Source organism: Danio rerio, chromosome 10, assembly GCF_052040795.2.
Source record: "Danio rerio strain M-AB ecotype USA chromosome 10, GRCz13ab, whole genome shotgun sequence".
NCBI classification, from domain to species: Eukaryota; Metazoa; Chordata; class Actinopteri; order Cypriniformes; family Danionidae; genus Danio; species Danio rerio.
The window spans coordinates 10,740,001-10,758,981 of NC_141030.1; the positions used below are offsets into that span (position 1 = coordinate 10,740,001).

Consider the following 18,981-nt stretch of genomic DNA (forward strand, 5'->3'; position numbering starts at 1 on the left):
AAACTCTCTGTGTACTTCCTTCACTTTGTAATTGTACAAGCATTTGATTTTTTATGGAGCCAAGAAAGAAACTTAGATTTTGAGAAGACAGCAGTGCGTGTGTGTCTGTGTGCGTGTGCATACTGTGGATTGGCACAATGCCATCCCTTCTCCCTCTGTCTATATCCTCACCATCTCTGACTCTAATTCATTTTGCTTGGCACGTCCCGCCTGAAGCGCCTCATCCCCGCAGTGGCAGATCAGAGCTGCATTCTCCCCTTGTTATTCAATCTTTCCACCGGTCCGTGGCTGTCCCGGTGGTAAATGCCGTGCTGCTTCAGCCCTGCTGACGGATAACCCTTTAAAATCCTTACCCGTTCCGCATTCCAGCAAAATTAGTAGCTACTTTAGAGGTATTTGCCGCTTTACTCTCCTTCCAGGTCTGAAAAACACAGGGCAGTCTGCCAGCTACACACAAAGCTGTTCACTCTCAGTACACAACAAATCTTTGCAGGCTTTTACTGAAAGTCATTGATACTTTATTCGTTTGTTTGGGTGAAGTTAAACTTTACAAGCCCTAAAGTGATTTGCTGTCAGATTTGGGATCCAAATGATCCATTAAATACATCCATTAAATTTACATGAAATAAATTTGACGTCTGTTGTTTGTTCAGACTACTTATTTAAAATGAGCTGAAACAGCACAATTCTTGAGTTTGTTTTAAGACCAGTGAATTGACTTATGTTTAATACTTCAATTGGTAACAAATAAGTTAACTTGATTTCTTTATGTTGTCCCAACACAAATCAATTGTGTGAAACCCAGCATTTTTACAGTGTAGATAATCTGGGACCTCTTTTCTTTTAAAATTGCAGTACAAGCAAGCATCGCTTGGCATTTAAAATTGGATAAAATACGAATTTCTACACTCATCGGCTACTTTATTAGGTACACCTTACTTGTATTGGCTTGGACCCCCTTTTACCTTCAGAACTGCCTTAATCCTTTGTGGCATAGATTCAACAAGGTACTGGAAATATTCCTCAGAGATTTTGCTCCATATTGACAGTTGCTGCAGATTTGTCAGCTGCACATCCATGATGCCAATGTCCCGTTCCACCTCATCCCAAAGGTGCTCTATTGGATTGAGCTCTGGTGACTGTGGAGGCCATTTGAGTACAGTGAATTCATTGTCATGTTCAAGAAACCAGTTTGAGATGATTCGCACTTTATGACATAACGCGTTATCCTGCTGGAAATAGCCATCAGAAGATGAGTACACCGTGGTCGTAAAGGGATGGACATGGTCAGCAGTAATACTCAGGTAGGCTGTGGCGTTGACAAAGTGTTCAATTGATACTAGTGGACCCTATGTGTGCCAAGAAAATATCCCCCACACCACCACCACCACCACCAATCTGAATCGTTGATACAAGGCGGGATGGATGCAATCTTTCATGTTGTTCACGCCAAATTCTGACCCTAGCATCCAAATGTCGCAGCTGAAATTGAGACTCAGTAAAATCCCAGTAGATCAGCAGTTTCTGAAATACTCAGACCAGCTCATCTGGCACCAACAACTATTCAAAACTGCAGCAGATCGTCTTGACGTCTACATGTCTAAATGCATTGAGTTGCTGCCATGTGATTGGCTACTTAGAAATTTGCATTAACAAGTAGTTGTACAGGTGAACCTATTAAAGTGCCTGGTGAGTGTAGATACGCTGCACAGTAAAATAATTAGATTAATACTTATTGTGCATGTTGTAAATATTTTATTATTAAATGTTACTATTATAATTTGTTTGTTTGATCAACTGCATAAAAATACAGCAACAAACATTTCTACCTTGAAAGTTTTGTCTTGTTTCTAGTCCAAATATCAAAACATTCCTTAATGAAGAAGCATTTTCTGACATGTAATAATTTTTTACTTTATTTTATGTGTTTGTCATCAAATCAAGCAAAATAAGCAGAAAAACAAGCAGAGTACTTAGCTAGCTTCAAAGAGAAACTCACTTAATTTTGACTTTTTTCTGAAAACAAAATGCTTTTTTCACTTGTCTAGAAAATGCTTCTTGGTTTAAGAATTTTTTAGTTATTTGGACTAAAAAACAAGACAGAAACTTTAAGTCAGAATAACAGTGGATGTATAAAGCATGCATTTTTGCACTTTAAATCAAAGACCCCTTGTGAAAACAAAAATCTTACAAGATTATTACAAGTTAATGGCAAAATGAATATTTATAAACAGGGCTTGATGTTAACTGTTTTGATCACCAGCCACTGTGGCTGGTAGTTTTCCAAATTTAATAGCCACTTACCACTTTCACTAGCCACAATTCTGTTATTGGGAAAATATATTTCATATGCATAAAATTTGACTTTGGGATGCTAAACTGACTTGATTTAGATTCTGTGTTATTTCCACATCCTTCTTCATTCATTTGACTTTTTTTGTGTTGTGTGTGACCTTGCTTAATGAGCATGAGCAAATGGGTTGTGATTTCATTGTGTCACATTTCAATTAGCTTTTATTTCACTTGACTTTTCAGGGCTCAACACTTAGGATTTACCTATTTATTTTCTAGCCAGACCAAAAAATAAATAAATAAGCAAATACAAATATCTTAGCCCAAAATAACTCTAAGCAAAAGAAAGCAGGTGAAAGACATACTGTATGCGATTATGAAAGGATGATCACATAAAAGGTTATAAACGAAAGCGAACTGCTGCTTACAAAAAGACCTTTAAAAATCTGGAGCACTTGAAAGTACTGTGTGTGCGCGAACTTCGCTTTTTGTACAGTCTATATAAAAGAGAACCGATCACACCTGTTACATTAGAAGGGACAGTTGCTTTGCGCTAGGAATCTTTTTTTTTTTCAAACTTTTAAACATTCACACGCATCACATGAGTTGAAATCGTCCTTGACACTAAAGCCCTCTTCAGTGCATCAGGATCGCCCGTGTCTCACCTTGCGTGTGATCATCCTTTCATTTGGCATTCACCTGCTTACTTTTGCTCATGCTAACACAGTTATTATTGTCATCTCACGCTGGCCCCTCATTGGGCAATCCTTATTGTTGAACACTGCTTTTCAAGAAAACTACAATTTAAAAATTATTTTCAACCAGCTAAAGTGGCTAGACTGTCCAACCCGCCCCAGCTGAAATCTACTCGCATTTGGAGTATTGGCGAGTGTTAATGTCAAGCCCTGTTTCTAAATATTATGGAATATCTGTAAACTGATATTTACTAACACATACCTGTACAGCAAAATGTAGAAATAGTTTAAAAAAAAGCTTTTTTAGCTAGTGGAAAGAAAACAACAACAAAAAACTATATATTATATTATATCTATACTGTATATTATATACAGTTGAAACCAGAAGTTTACATACACTCTAAAGAAAGGAACATAACCATTTTTTTTTAAATGTCTGACGGTAAATCATACTAAACGTTTACTGTTTTAGGTCTGTTAGGATTACCTAAATCATTTACATTTGCTAAATGCCGGAATAATGAGAATTTTTTTTTTTTTTATTAATTTCTAGACAGTCAAAAGTTTTCATACATTTCCTTGGTAATTTTTAGCTTTGCTTTTAAACTGTATAACTTTGGTCAAATGTTTTGGGTATCCTTCCACAAGCTTCTCACAATAATTTGAAGGAATTTTGGCCCATTCCTCCTGACAGAATTGGTGTCACTGAGTCAGATTTGTTGGCTGTCTTGCTCACACAAGCTTTTTTTTAAACTCTGCCCACAAATTTTCTACAGGATTGAGATCAGGGCTTTGTGATACCCACCCCCAAACATTCCCTCTGTTATCCTTAAAGCACATTTTAACTCATTTGGCAATATGCTTAGAGTCATGGTCTGTTTGGAAGACCCATTTGTGGCCAAGTTTTAATTTCCTGGCTGATGTCTTGAGATGTTGCTTCAGTATTTCTACATAATGTTCTTTATTCATGATGCCATCTATGCTGTGAAGTGGACCAGTACCTCCTGCAGCAAAACAGCCACACAACATGATGCTGCCGCCCCATACTTTACAGTTGGGATGGTGATCCTAGGCTTGTGAGCTTTCCCCTTTGTCCTCCAAATGTAACACTGGTCATTATGGCCAAACTGTTCAATCTTAGTTCAGACCACAGGGCATGTCTCCAAAAATTATTTTTTTCCCCAGTGTAATTTTACAAATTGTAATCTGGATTTTTTTTTTTCATTCTGGCTTGTTGATTTGTCACAAAAGAAAGCAGTTAGTTGGAGGTGTTTCTGGAAGTGTTGTCAATTAGCCAATCAGAAACTTCCAAGCATCATCTGAGATTATTCAGAGGCATAATAATCTTATTGTATGTGAACTTATATATATTAACAAAAAGTCAAGAAAACTAATATTTTTGTTGCTTTACCTTTAATAAGTTAATCGGGTTTCAAAGTTTAACTTAATATTTTAAGTCAGTTTGATTGATGTACGTTGGAATGACTAGAAAAGTTTTTTTGATTTAACTAAAAAAAAGGCAGTAAGAATTTGTGACGTCTTAATAAAATCAGATAAAATACGAGGGTGGCTCAGTCCGTAGCACTGTCACCTAACCACAAAAGGTTGCTGGTTTGAGTCCCTGCTACATGAAAGCATTAAACTATTTTATTTTATTATTTTTTTGAACTCTCAATAGTGAGGACTACAAATCCCATTTTCCCAACCGAAATCTGATGGCGTACTCCACACACCCTCTGCTGGTGCAGCCATGTCATTACGCCGGAGACGCGGAGTGGGTGAGCGACACAGAGACCTCCACATTGTGGGATGATGACAGCGTTCGCACTGACTGGAGAGGCTCACATAAGACTCTGAAGGGCTCACAGCCACCCCCCGGCCTGCAGAGCGCCACCTACAAGGATGAGCTGTGAACCACAGCCACTAAGAACACAGCAATGGGCATTTTATTGGTGGATGAGGGACAATGATACTCATTATGGACATCTCAAAACTGTGGACCGGGAACCTTAGTAGGACAAGCTCACTTTAAAACAACAACAAAACAATCAATATTTAAATCTTGTTTTCAAAGAAAAATATCCCAAAATTTCTCATGAATTGAATTTTTATTTGCATAAATTTAGATATTTAAATGAGGGTATGTGAGACCATAAGTTGTGAATTTTGGTTTGGTTTGGTTTTCTAACTTCATTGATCTGTTTTAAAGCATACACTCCATTCTGAAAAAAATTGGGTCAAAAATGGACAAACCCAACCCTTTTGTTAAAATTTTAATTTATTAAATAATATTTAACATAACATATTTTACCAAATGAAACAAGCCAGTATTTTTAGATAGTAGGTCTACCAAAAGTATGTTAATGGCACAAAAAAGTAAATAATGTAATTTCTCAAAAAGTCGAATTAAAGTTTAAAGAAAATAAGCTTTCAGAAGATTTTCAAACTATATTTTAATAGAGAAGAAGATCCTGTAAGATCCTATAAATGCAATATTTTTGGTTTATTAAACAGTATAGTGAAGAGAAAGCTTTTCAATTGGTCCTATGGTGCAAATTAAGTTAGCTTTGCAGTTTTGATTAAGATATTTGTTTTTTATTAACTACTAAAACTAAAGCATCTGACAGTTTTTATGGTAGTGGTGCAGTTTTGTCATTTTTAATAAGATTTTAAATAACTTATAAGGACTATCATGCTCAGACAATCAAACAGTTTAGTGTATATTTGAAATGGTACATGTGGTGAATTTCTTTCTGTTTGGTGCATTTTTGCTGTTCGTATAGATTTTTCTCTTCTTATAATTATCATTTGTTCTTATTTATTTCTCTTCCATGTCTTACGTCTTTCTGTGACTCCCTGAAGTGAACAGCAGGACCAAATGAAATGATTACAAACGGGTGCATGACATTTTTGTTAACATTTTTTGAAATAAAAAAGTTGAATGTCACTTCTGCATGCTTTTGAAATACAATGTTTGATCTTCACAGCCACCTTTTTGCAGTTATGGTGGTGGGAAGAAAAAATAATTCACATCAATTCCTTCAAACATTCATTCATAATATGAACAATTATATTATGGTATTAGTAATGATAGCCTGCTTCAGAATATATGTAACTCAAGAAATATGCTTAAAAATGGCTCTTTTAGTTCAAGATAACTTCAAATAAAACTAAGACTTTGAAATTTATGACACATAATAGACCTAAATGATATAATTAGACTTTTGAGTTTAAGTTATTTAAAAATATTTAAATTTTTACTTGGTAAAATTATGTTGGACCATCTCAGTTTAATTTAATTGTGATTTTTTTTTCTTCTAGTTGGTGCTAAACAAATTTATTGGAGTTCATCTAGTGAGTTATTTTTTGAGTTTATTGATTGCTGTGGTGGTCAAGGTAAGCAGCTGCTTAGGGCTTCAGAAAATCTAAGGAAGCCCCTAAAATCTTCAGAAACGCCCCCAAAAATACCTAGAATTATACCTATAAATTATATATAACGTTGTTTTATATTGTATTTTGCATGGTGAGGGTCTACTTTTTTCATTTGAATGTAATTATTACATCTGCACAAATGTGTCCCACACCCTCAATCATGGACTAGTCCAGCAGTCAAAATCAGTAAAGATTTATTTTATTATTTTTAGTTGTGAATTAATTTTCAGAAAACAAATCATTTGAAAAGTTTTACAAGAGGCTTTACATGTTATTATTATTTTGCATTAATAAAATAAAATAAAATGTAAATGTATTCTTATAGCAAAATAAATTAAAGTACTAAAGGTGCATTTTAGAACTTTTGGCCACCATGGCTGTAATTTCTTAGGGCCCCCAAATCACTAAATCTGCCCCTGGTGGTGGTAAATACATTACTAGCAAAACCTAAAATTGAGAAATAATCATTTTGTTTAATCAGACTGACTTACTTTAATCAGACTTACTTATAATCTTGGATTTTTTTTTTTAGCTGTCGTGAGTTTTTATTTATTTTTTATTGCATAACAAGGGACAATAGCATACAAAAATGAGGAATACAGTGCTTACAATTTTTTCACATCACAGAAACAAATCAGTAGAAAAAAGTAAATAAAATTACAGCAGGGGATATATAAATTACAAATAATTCACAAGAAAAGAATTCCAAAATTACATACATCCATATAGCTTGTGTGTGTGTGTGTGTGTGTGTGTGTGTGTGTGTGTGTGTCTTTTAGAATTTCGATATAATGCTAAATATCAATTTTAAACAAATGACTATTAGGTTTATTTTTGGACCGTTTGTGTACATGCTACTTCCCATATCTTATCATTAAATTAATAAATAAATATTGCTCCAAAGTTATGTTATTATTATTGTATATAAAAAACATCTTTACAAGAAAACTGAATTTTCAATTTTGTAAGTTTTAATGTAAGATATACAACATCAAACCAAAACATTTGGGTATATGTGCATTCAAAAACAGATGTTTTTCGATTCCTCCTCTAATTCTCAAAAAGTGCACGTAGATTCCATGTCTCAAAATTTTTTTAAACAACTTTCAATGGGTAAATTAAATGTAAATACTTTGTCTTTATTGGTGAAACAGTATTTATTAGGTAGGTTCCAAACTTTTTTCCACTTAAGCTGCTCAAATAAGGAATTCCAAAAGATTTGCATTTAGGCAACAATGCAGTTCTGCATAACTTAACGTTAACATTTATTCAATTTATTGTCTATAATTTTTACACCATTGATACCTACTTAACTGATTAGTATGTAATAGATTGATTCAGGGGATAAATTACCGGATAAGAGCTGAACAAGTCCATTAGGAATTTCATCAAATATTATTGTAAATTCTGTAGCAGTTATGGGTGGAGATCATTTTTCTTCATTTCTGACATTGCAATGTGATGTCCAGACTGATGCGGTTATCACGCCATCTGTTGGTTATAATACAAAATTACAGCACAACATACACAACTTTACCTCTAGAAAATAATTATTTTAAAATAAATAGTTATGTTCTACAGATGTTGAGGCAAGGTTATTGTAAATCTTCATAATACTTTCAAAACATGCATGATTAAAGAAACTCTCTTTAAAAAGCAGATAATGAACTGAGATTGAAAGTTAAATAAAATAAAGGCAAACGCCATTTCATTTTCAAGTTCTAACTAAAACTAATGCAAACTTCTACAAACATTTTAAATGGTCAAGAGTCTGAATGACTTTCCTAACATTATTCACAAGAGAACATTTGACAGTAGTTTCTTTACTATAGGGTCAATACAAAACAAATAAATGTTCAGGAAAAAACTGCTATTGAGTCAATATGTTACAGTATTATTAAGTCATTGTTTTCTTTGATGATTACCATACCATAAATGCAAGTCCAATGAATAAATCATTAAAATATTGGTGCCCCTAATGCACCAAATCCAGCATTGATTTAATAAAAGATTCACATTAAAAGCTGATTTGATTAAAAGGTTTTGACCCAGAATCATTATTTTATGTCACAACATAAGGGGCACATAAAAAAACAACTTTATTTTTTAAGAATTAGGAGCCTTGTGATCACTGCATTAGCATAAAAGCCTATATTTGGCCTCTATAAAAGTAGAGGTTTCCTTCCATAACCCCGCTGAACCCTGTATCTTGGGACACAGCATTGCCTCTAGACTCCGTTATCAAATGACACTCAATCAATGGCTGTGATTAAACACAGAGACAGCATCTTAAATGCCTAATCAGCTGATTTTGATCTGTCTGAGAGTAGTATGTGATATAAACTGTTCAAACCTTAGATCTGCAGTATGGATGGAGTGTAATATGTGAGCTGTAGTGTGGGAGTTGTCACAGATAGGTTTCTCTCATTGCTTCATCCAGTGTGTTGTCATATTTGTTGTCTGGGGTGGAGCTGTCGAAACCTCCTCTGATTGGTTGTCTCAGATAGGGAAGGTTTTGGTCGAATCTTCAAGCACTCATGGATGCTTTCTTTCTGTTTTGCGTATGTAGAAATAGGTCAGCCAATAATGGCCAAAGTTCATGGAAAAGGCTGGTGTTGTTTCTGTTTGAGCAAAGCAATTGAATACAGATCTAAGCCCCAGCATTTACTGCACTAAAAAATAACTATTTATATATTCTATTAATATTATATTATTCTATTAAATCTATTTAACAGAAATTTATAGTTAAGGTAATAAATAATACAACGAAACTGCTAAAAAAGAAAAAGAAAAAAGAAACAAAAATATGCAGAATAAAAATAGAAAGACTAAAACAGTATTTTCTTGTAGAACACACCACAATATTGGTATACAATTAACATGCTGAAAATAAGTAATGACAAGATATGATTTTGAAGCTTCAGCTTATTTAAAAAAATGTTAATAATTTTTTCAGCTTCTTAGTTATACAAGCTTTAACTTGATGTTGAATAATTTGCAAGATTTGATTTCATTTAAAAGATTAAGCCAGCAATTCTGTCAATGACAGAATTAAAAAAAAAAAAAAAAACGGGACAAATGTTACAAAAAATTGTGGAGCCGAACACTGAACCCTGAGAAACTCCTTTATGCATTATAAACATTGTCACAAATGTATTTGTTTTTGGTCTTGTGATGTTGCAGGGGCCATGGATTTATTGGGAACACTTCAGCTCATTCGTCCATGTCGTCATGCATGTGCTGAGTATATCTGCATCTGCATGTAACAGATGTCTGAGTTCAGTCTTTCTGCTCTAATTGTGATTTGCTCAAAGGAAAAACTTAACAGCTGAGTCTCCACATGACACTGAGCACATTTATTTATTTAGAAAATATTAATAATCTTTAAGATGGGTAGTGGCTGGAAGGGCTTCCACTGCGTAAAACATGTGCTGGATAAGTTGGCGGTTCATTCAGCTGTGGCAACCCCAGATTAATAAAGGGACTAAGCCAGAAAGAAAATGAATTAAGTAATTAAGTAATCTAAAGAGATAATCTACATAATATAATATTTTAATATAAAAATATAATCATATATAATTAATAGAAATAATTTATATTTAATTTATGATGTCTTTGAAAATACCTAGAATCTCTATAAAACATGTAGTAAGCACACACACACACATACACACACATACACACACGTATATATATATATATATATATATATATATATATATATATATATATATATATATATATATATATATATATATATATATATACATACATACAGATGAAGTCAAAATTTCAGAATTACTAGCCTCCCATTTATTTATTTTTTCCCAATTTCTGTTTAACGGAGAGAAGATTTTTTTCAATACATTTCTAAACATACTAGTTTTAATAACTCATTTCTAATAACTCATTTCTTATCTTTGCCATGTTGACAGTAAATAATAGACAGTATGACAGTAATTTGACTAGATATTTTTCAAGACACTTCTATACAGCTTAAAGTGACATTTAAATGCTTAACTTTTTTAATTAGGTTAACTAGGCAGATTAGGGTAATTAGGCAAGTTATTGTATAATGATGGTTTGTTCTGTCGAATATCTAAAATAAAATTTAGCTTAAAGGGGCTAATAATTTTGACCTTAAAATGTTTTAAAAAAAATTACTGCTTTTATTCTAGCCGAAATAAAACAAATAAGACTTTCTTCAGAAGAAAAAATATTATCAGACATACTGTAAAAATGTTCTTGCTCTGTTAAACATCATTTGATAAAAAAGAAAAAAAGAAAAACAAATTTAAAGGGGGGCTAATAATTCTGACTTCAACTATATTATACATTATATACATTCATTTTTGTCAGCTTAGTCCCTTTATTAATCCGAGGTCGCCACAGCAGAATGAAGCGCCAACTTATCCAGCACGTTTTTCTGCAGCGGATGCCATTCCAGCAGCAACCCATCTCTGGGAAACATCCACACACACACATAGACACTCATACACTACGGGCAATTTAGCCTTCTCAATTCACCTGTACTGCATATCTTTGGACTGTGGGGGAAACCGGAGCACCCGGAGGAAACGCACGCGAACGCAGGGAGAACATGCAAACTCCACAAAGAAATGCCAATTGAGCCGAGGTTCGAACCAGCGACTTTCTTGCTGTTCGGCGACAGTGCTACCTAGTGTGCCTATATATATATATATATATATATATATATATATATATATATATATATATATATATATATATATATATATATATATATATATAGTATGTAAGTATGTATGTAGGTTAACTAACTGTATGTATATACTCACAATACAATTCATTCCACCTTTAAATTAGAACTACAATTAGACCTCTGTTGGTGGGTGGAGAGTGTACTCTAGGGTTATCATGTCTATTTGGCAGTTTCCAGCCAAAAGATCTCAGCTGCAGGCAACACAACATTTAAGCTGCCTTGTGCACTAAACAGCAGCACCAAGTCTGCAACAGCAAATTCATTTCTTGTGTTTTTTTCCTTTTCTCAAGTGGATATATTCATTTGACAGGTAAGCAATGCATGCATTGTTGGAACTCTGAGAATCTCATAACCTAGCGAGTCGCCTTCTAAGACATTTATTAACAGTGTCCTTTTGAAAATATGCAAAAAGTACAGTTATAACCCACTTTAAACCTTTCACTTAAAAAAAGAATCGTAAATGTAAATTAACCCACTTAAAAAAAAAAGAAAATACTATAGTAGCCTACTTTATATTTAGAGTTTTTGATCCATACTATAGTACAGTACTTATTATGCTGTGGTAATTTTATAGTTTCTGTGGTTAAACAACATTTATAGTATGCTAATATAAATGACCCAATACTGTATTAAGCTTTCTACAACTATATACAATACAGCATATGATGTTGATTACCTGTCGGATCGATACCTCGGTATAATGCTATGCAAATTTGAACGTCATACAATCTACAGTCTGCAATACGTATGAACGTAGAAACCCGACTATGCATGAAACCCCACTAATTCGCGGTGAATTGTTAAGAAATCTTTTTTTTTTTTAATCATGCGATTTGTCTAAATTTCTCTGTAGACACGTCGAAGCACTCTGCTTGGTTTGTTCTGCTCCTTCCGCCGCATCTGCAGTTCTGAAGTTCACCACCACAGCTGTGTTCGTCCTCATGCTCGGTCAGCAAACAGCCATATTTGAGCACCAGCTGCTCTGTTTATGAAAGTAACAACTTACACACTCTTGAGGAAGCAGTTAAAAAGCAGGACTTTCGCTCTTCAAGTAAGTTCAATATGCGAGTGACAGTTTACCACAGAACTACCGACCTGCTTCACACGCTGCTAGTTTTATGGTCGCGTGTATTCTTTTTCAGTGCATTACTTCAGTTTTACAAAACGTGTGAACTATATCTGAAATGTTTGCACGATAGTTTTTTACAGACATGTTATTAGTTTGATGCACTTTAACTGTGTTTGAGTTGCATAACTTGTGAATTGCAATGCTTACAGTATACAAAATATTAGGTTTTGTCACCTTCTGCAAAAACAAGTTGGTCATGTTGATCATTTTCGAAGTGACCAGTTTTGCAGTTAAGTGCAATGCGTATAAAACGTGCATTTAATCCATATTTGCATATACTTTGTAAGAATGCTTAAAATATATATGCATTGTTTTTAAATATAATAAAATGAGAAATTAAAATAAAACATTACGATTTCTCCAGTAAACATGTATCTGTAAAACCTTTATGAAAAAGGTTTTCTGTTTAACAGACTTTTCTTTTGCCATATTTGATTCAAAAGTGATTAGAGTAAGATAAGCTGTCTCACATGATGCTTGTCTGGTGAGCAACTACTTGTGAAAATGATCAATAACAGTAATAATAATAATAATAAAGATACATAGAACATATATATATATATATATATATATATATATATATATATATATATATAGATGCAATTTGTTTAAATTTCAAATATTGAAATAATTTGTTCAAATATGCATGAATGAATTAAAGTCATGGCAGTTTTTTGGTAATAAAGTTTGATATATTTTAAGCAACAAAATAAAATTACAACTGTATATCAACGAATGGTGAATATTAGCGTTAGCAGGGTAATTTTTTTTTACCAAATACACATTTAACAAATGTATCTTATTACTTATTTCTTAAAATCGCTCTCTGTATAACTTCATAGATTTATTCACACACATTTCAATTAAATCTAGTTTGTCAGCTTATTTACACTACTTTTCATTTTTTTATATATTTAAATTTAAAATGTTTATTTTTACAAATATATTTACAAATATATTTACAAATTCAATAATTTAAGTACTTAAACTCAAATTGTAAAATAAAATTTAATTGATTTAAATAAAAATTTTATTTAAATTGTACTTGATATAAATTGCAAGAACTTTCAATTGCAGATTGTTTACATAATATATTAATTTTCACAGTAAAAGATTAGTTTAGTAAGTTGTAAAAAAAAAAAAAAACTGTAACTGTATATCAGTGGATGTATTATTATATGGTGTATTAGCTTTAAAAAGATTACATTTAACAAACATAAGTGGTCCCAGCATTGAACCTTGAGGAATTGGAAGTGCTATATTGTCCCATATTGTGTGGAAAAAGTAGGAAATAAAAGAGGTCTCAGCCCAGAACTCTGATGGAATCCTTAACAGTTCATGAACATTGTTCGTAAGATTATTTGTTTATGTGATGTTGCAGGGGCCATGGCCTTCTTAGGAACAGCAGCATGGAGGGCGATGGTGTGTCGGCAGCCCCTCTCGCCCCTCTGCCGTGCTACCACCCGCTGCTATAGCTCTCAGTCTACACACACCAAAGAGAAGAGTGTCCCGTATGAGAAGACCCTCAAACATGAGGATGGCCTCAGTGGGCCTACCAAACCCCTTCCCAAGTCTGCAGATGTTGTGGTGATTGGAGGAGGAAGCCTGGGTTGCCAGACCCTCTACCACCTGTGTAAATTAGGCATGACCAATGTGGTTCTCCTGGAGAGGGACAGACTGACTGCTGGCACCACCTGGCACACAGCTGGTATTGCATTATGTTTACTTTGTTGACATCTGTATGTTAACTTCTGAATGATTCAGTAATGTTGTTAACTTCTGAATGTTAACTTTAAATGAACAATGCTCCTGTGCAAAAGCAAAAAGCTGTTACTTAATTTTTGTCTGAAAAAACTTTCAATTTAATTAAATTACCCTTTATTTGTATAGCGATTTTACAATGTAGATTGTGTCAAAGCAGCTTCACATAGAAGGTCATAGTAAACTGTAACAGTGTAGCTCAGTTTCCAAACACTGAAGAGCAAATCCATCGATGCGCAGCTCTCCAGATCCCGAACCATGCAAACCAGTTGTGACAGCGGCGGGGAAAAAAACTTCATCGATTGGCGAAAGTAAAGAATTTAAAATCTTGAGAGAAACCAGGCTTAGTTGGGCACGACCATTTCGCCTATGGCCAAACTTGTGCAAATTTGCAGTCTAGGGGCTGGAGGCTGGTGAACGCTGGACCTCAGCAAAGTCTTGTCTGTCCCTGGAGCGTCACAGGAATCAGTCTCATGCTCTCCACTCCTCCATGACCACCACAGCAGCTGCTCAGGATAAGGCCTAGTCCAGGATTATGGAAACCTTGGGATTATCTCGTCGCTGGTCTTGGACCGAATCAGTGGCGCTGCATTGTCTCTGGGTGGCTTCAGGATGAGTATCCCCAGGTGGAAAAGGAGAATAAAGAGAAAAATTAGCGTAGCTGCTGTCCATAGTGTACATAAACGAGATGCAAAAACTTGCGTGAGGCACATTCATGTTTCATACCGCTAAGTGATGCACTGAGTGTATGCTTTACTAAAAAGATAGGTCTTTAATCTAGTTTTGAACTGTGAGAGTGTGTCTGAGCCTCAGACATTATCAGGAAGGCTGTTCCAGAGTTTAGGAGCCATAAATGAGAAGGCTCGACCTCCTTTACTCGACTTTGCTATTCAAGGTACTACCAGAAGCCCTGAGTTTTGAGATCTTAAAGAGCGAGTTGGATTGTAGTGAGACAGAAGGTTAGTTAGATAAACAGGAGCTAGACTATTTAAAGCTTCATAGGTGAGAAGCAATATTTTAGAATCAATATAAAAACTTAACAGGCAGCCAGTGTAAGGAGGATACAATTGGGGTGATATGATCATATTTTCTAGACCTGGCAAGAACTATGACAGCTGTATTTTAGCATACTTTGTAACTTAGCGATATTTCTCAGATGGAAGAAGGCAGTTTTTGTGACATAGAAATATGATTTTCAATATTTTTTATTAATATTTTTGAGTATCCTATCTGGTTACTATTTGATTAACCTAACCTGGTTTCATTGTTTTTTTTTATTGCCAAATTTCCAGGCTCCTTCCTATGATTATTTTGTCTGGACAACTAAAAATATTTCAAGTCATTTTTCTCAGTTCCACACTCTAGGAACTTTAGGTCTTTTGCCTTTGCAGGGCAAAAGTGTAAGAGAAAATTGAATCTGGGTATTAAATCAGATTTCATTTTCTACTTGTACAGCATTTACTCCATGAATAGGCTGACAGAACTGGTTGCATAAAAGCCAAATCCATGGGCGTTGCAGTTTGTCAGATACAAATGAATTCTTGATAGTCTGTTCAACTTTGTTTTCTTTGTTTTGAATGAGATCTTTTTACCTCATCGCAGGACTTTTGTGGCAGTTAAGACCAAGTGATACTGAGGTAGAGCTGTTGGCTCACACTCGCAATGTGGTCAGCTCAGAGCTGAAGGAGGAGACGGGCCTTGAGACGGGCTGGATCCAAAATGGAGGCCTGTTCATTGCGTCCAACAAGCAGCGATTGGACGAGTACAAGCGACTCATGTCGGTAAGACACAAGTCCTAAAAACACACATACTTTAAAGATATATATATACACAGGATTTTCATTAGCCTTCAAGTTGCTCAAACTAAAAAGCATATTGAAAATATACAAATGCGTCAGAAGTTTTTAGAATTGTATAAGGTGATTTTTTTTTTTATGCAGTCCAACAAAAGGTTTTAAAATTGCAATAAAATAATTTAGTTTTCATTGATTTTTCAGGAACATATAACCAGTGGGAACAAACAAACAAACAAAAAAATGTATATACATACATATATACAAATATACATAAATATTCCACACATGTATATCTACATACAGTTGAATCATTAGCCCCCCTTTGAATTTTTTTATTTTTTTTAAACTTTTTTAAATATTTCCAAAATTGTTTAAAAGAGCAAGGAAATTTTCACAGTATGTCTGATAATATTTTTTCTTCTGGAGAAAGTCTTATTGTTTTATTTTAGCTAGTATAAAATATGTTTTTAATTTTTTAAACGCCATTTTAAGAACAAAATTATAAGCCCCTTTAAGCAAAATTCCCCCCCCCCCCGATGTTTTACAGAACAAACCATCATTATTCAGTAGCTTGCCTAATTACCCTAACCTGGGTAAGTCAAACATTATTTACTGTCATCATGGCAAAGATAAAATAAATCAGTTATAAGAAACATTAAAAAGAAAATAGGTAAAAATAAACAGGGGGGCTAATAATTTTGACTTCAACTGTACATGCATATATGAAAATATTAAATTAACCTAACCAAGAAAATAAATAAAAAAATAAGTATAAAATAAAATTTTATAAAAAGGTTACCAAACATATTCTAACCTCTAGAATTATGTAAATGTTCAATTACAGATTAGATTGTCGTTGTGGAGAAAGCCAGCCATTTACTCCATTTCTTTTCAAAGATCTCTAATTGTAATCAAAGTGCATGAGTCATTTTGTTCCATTTCCTCAACTTCTGCTGTAAATTTGAAACATTCATCTTTAGTTGGTGGGTCTTCTTTATACCATTTCAGGTTTTGGCTTTTTTACCTGTTCCCCAAAATATCTTAAATAGGTATCTATCCTCCTTTTCAAGTTTAATAGAAATATCTTCTAGATAAATTACTTCAAATGATCTGGGAATATGAAGATCCAAAAATATCATTGATGGCGGAGTGCACAGTTTCCCAAAAATTGTTAATTCTTGAGCACTGCCAGAAAACATTTTATGATTTCTTTTTAAAGATGAAGTGATGCATTAGTTGCAAAAAACTGGTTCACTGGGGCTTGTATTATGTTTCAGTCGCATTGGTTATTGGAAATATAGTCATTTCACAATTGCATTATCAAGAAAATCATTGTTTTAAAAGAAACAAATATTTATTATTTCTTTTTTTTTCTCAACATATTTGTGTATAAATTTTTCATAGATTCATTCACACCCATAACTTAATGAAATCCACTTTGCCTCCTATGTTAAATTACACTTTGTGGCCAAAATGAATGCTCAGGCCTGTAGGCAGCGTGGTGAAAGGGGTTGTTCTTTTTTTCTCAAAAAGTGGACCTTTTTGCTGTTATACGCCTCAGTTTTCATTTAACTATGAGATTTAAATACTGCATTTTAGTGACATTTTAAGCAGTAATTTTCTTTTTTTGCTGGATTAGCTAATCAGATGTCATCATAACCACACTTTTTGATTTACTAAAAATATTTCCTAAAAATTTGCAGTAAAGAAAAATTAAAACAAGACTATTTTTTTAAAATACAAATTTATAACATCATATATCATTAGGAAAAAAATAGTAATCTGTTAAAATTTCAAAGTAATAAACCTGTAGCCTACGGTCATTTATTAGACAAAAAACAAACTGGCCAGCACATTCAACTGTTCTCACTTACAAGTTGGCCTTTTAATAAAAAATAATAATTAAAACATAATAATAATAATAATAATAATAATAATAATAATAATAATAATAATAATAATAAAACGACTAAAGTGAGCAAACAGCCTCAAAAACACAGACGTGACGGGATTAGCGCCTTTTGCTGTGAAGTGACATCTGACCGCTGTGGACTCCGCATGCCATTAAAGCCTTCATTGGACAGTTATTTATATAAAAAAAATGAGGGCAAAAATAGGGAAAGGGAGGTCATGTACTGGACAAGTCAATAAATATACATATATAGGATGTTACCACTCAGTTAGTGGGTTATGTCATGTGACTCACGTCACATTATTGTGGCTTTGAGGCTCTATGGGATTCCAATGACTGGCCAGAGTTATTTAGAATTACACTTTATTACTATATATATTAAATATAAATATATAAATTATATAATAAATATTTTATATAATGTTTAATTACATAAAAGAATTTAAAGGACAAATTATGGACCTATTGGCCGTGGGGGGTGGTTTGTTTAAACCACCCGAACACCCCCCAAGGCTACCTGCATGATGCTATTTGCATTAACTGCAAACAGACAAAATGATCACTAAAAATAAGATAAAAAAAAATCTCTACAAGGATGCAAAGGGCATAGTAAATTCAGCAATTGATCTATCAGAATCAAGAATTTAAAAGACTTGTGCATTAACCATGAATGAGTTATGCCTGATTAAATGTATTCTAATGAGTAATTTTGCTTTTCAGCTGGGTAAAGTGTATGGCATTGAGTCACACGTCCTGTCGCCAGCTGAGACCAAAGACCTGTATCCTCTGATGAATGTCAAAGATCTTTATGGCACGCTCTATGTTCCTAAAGATGGCACCATGGACCCAGCGGGCACCTGCACCACCCTCTCCAGAGCAGCCACTGCACGCGGCGCCACTGTATGTTTCCATAGCTTTCACTCTTGACACTGCAGGCAAATATGCTGCATTTTGTGCACATCAGTTTTGGCTTTTCTTTATTTTCAGAGTAATATAAAGAGAACATCCAGAATACACTTTTAAAAAGAGAGTTCACACAAAAAAAAATAGTTCTGTCATCAAAAACATTTTTTTTTTCACTAAGAATTTTTGGAAACCTTCAAACCTTCAAATTTTTTTGATCACCAGCCACTGTGGCTAGTAGTCTTTCAACATTACTGGTCACTCACCATTTTCACAAGCCACAATTTTTTTGTTTGAAAAATATATTTTATATGCATAAA

General features: G+C 33.7%; 2 protein-coding genes across 5 annotated transcripts in view; both read left to right on the top strand.

Moving 5' to 3' along the window:
• Positions 1-5,934, top strand: part of cercam (cerebral endothelial cell adhesion molecule) — a 29,502-nt gene extending 23,568 nt beyond the window's left edge. For both annotated transcript variants that reach the window (XM_087270233.2, XM_087270232.2), the window contains exon 12: positions 4,666-5,934. In XM_087270233.2, coding sequence (XP_087126359.1) covers positions 4,666-4,900 — 235 coding nt within the window. In that variant the 3' untranslated portion in view covers positions 4,901-5,934. The remainder of the gene's footprint in view (positions 1-4,665) is intronic.
• Positions 5,935-11,334: 5,400 nt separating this feature from the next.
• Positions 11,335-18,981, top strand: part of sardh (sarcosine dehydrogenase) — a 175,979-nt gene continuing 168,332 nt past the window's right edge. Inside the window, exons 1-5 of one of the 3 annotated variants that reach the window (XM_087269124.1) lie at positions 11,335-11,470; positions 12,014-12,211; positions 13,671-13,997; positions 15,653-15,831; positions 18,479-18,658. In XM_087269124.1, the coding sequence (XP_087125250.1) occupies positions 13,676-13,997; positions 15,653-15,831; positions 18,479-18,658 (681 nt within the window). In that variant the 5' untranslated portion in view covers positions 11,335-11,470; positions 12,014-12,211; positions 13,671-13,675. 3 annotated transcript variants of the gene reach the window in all.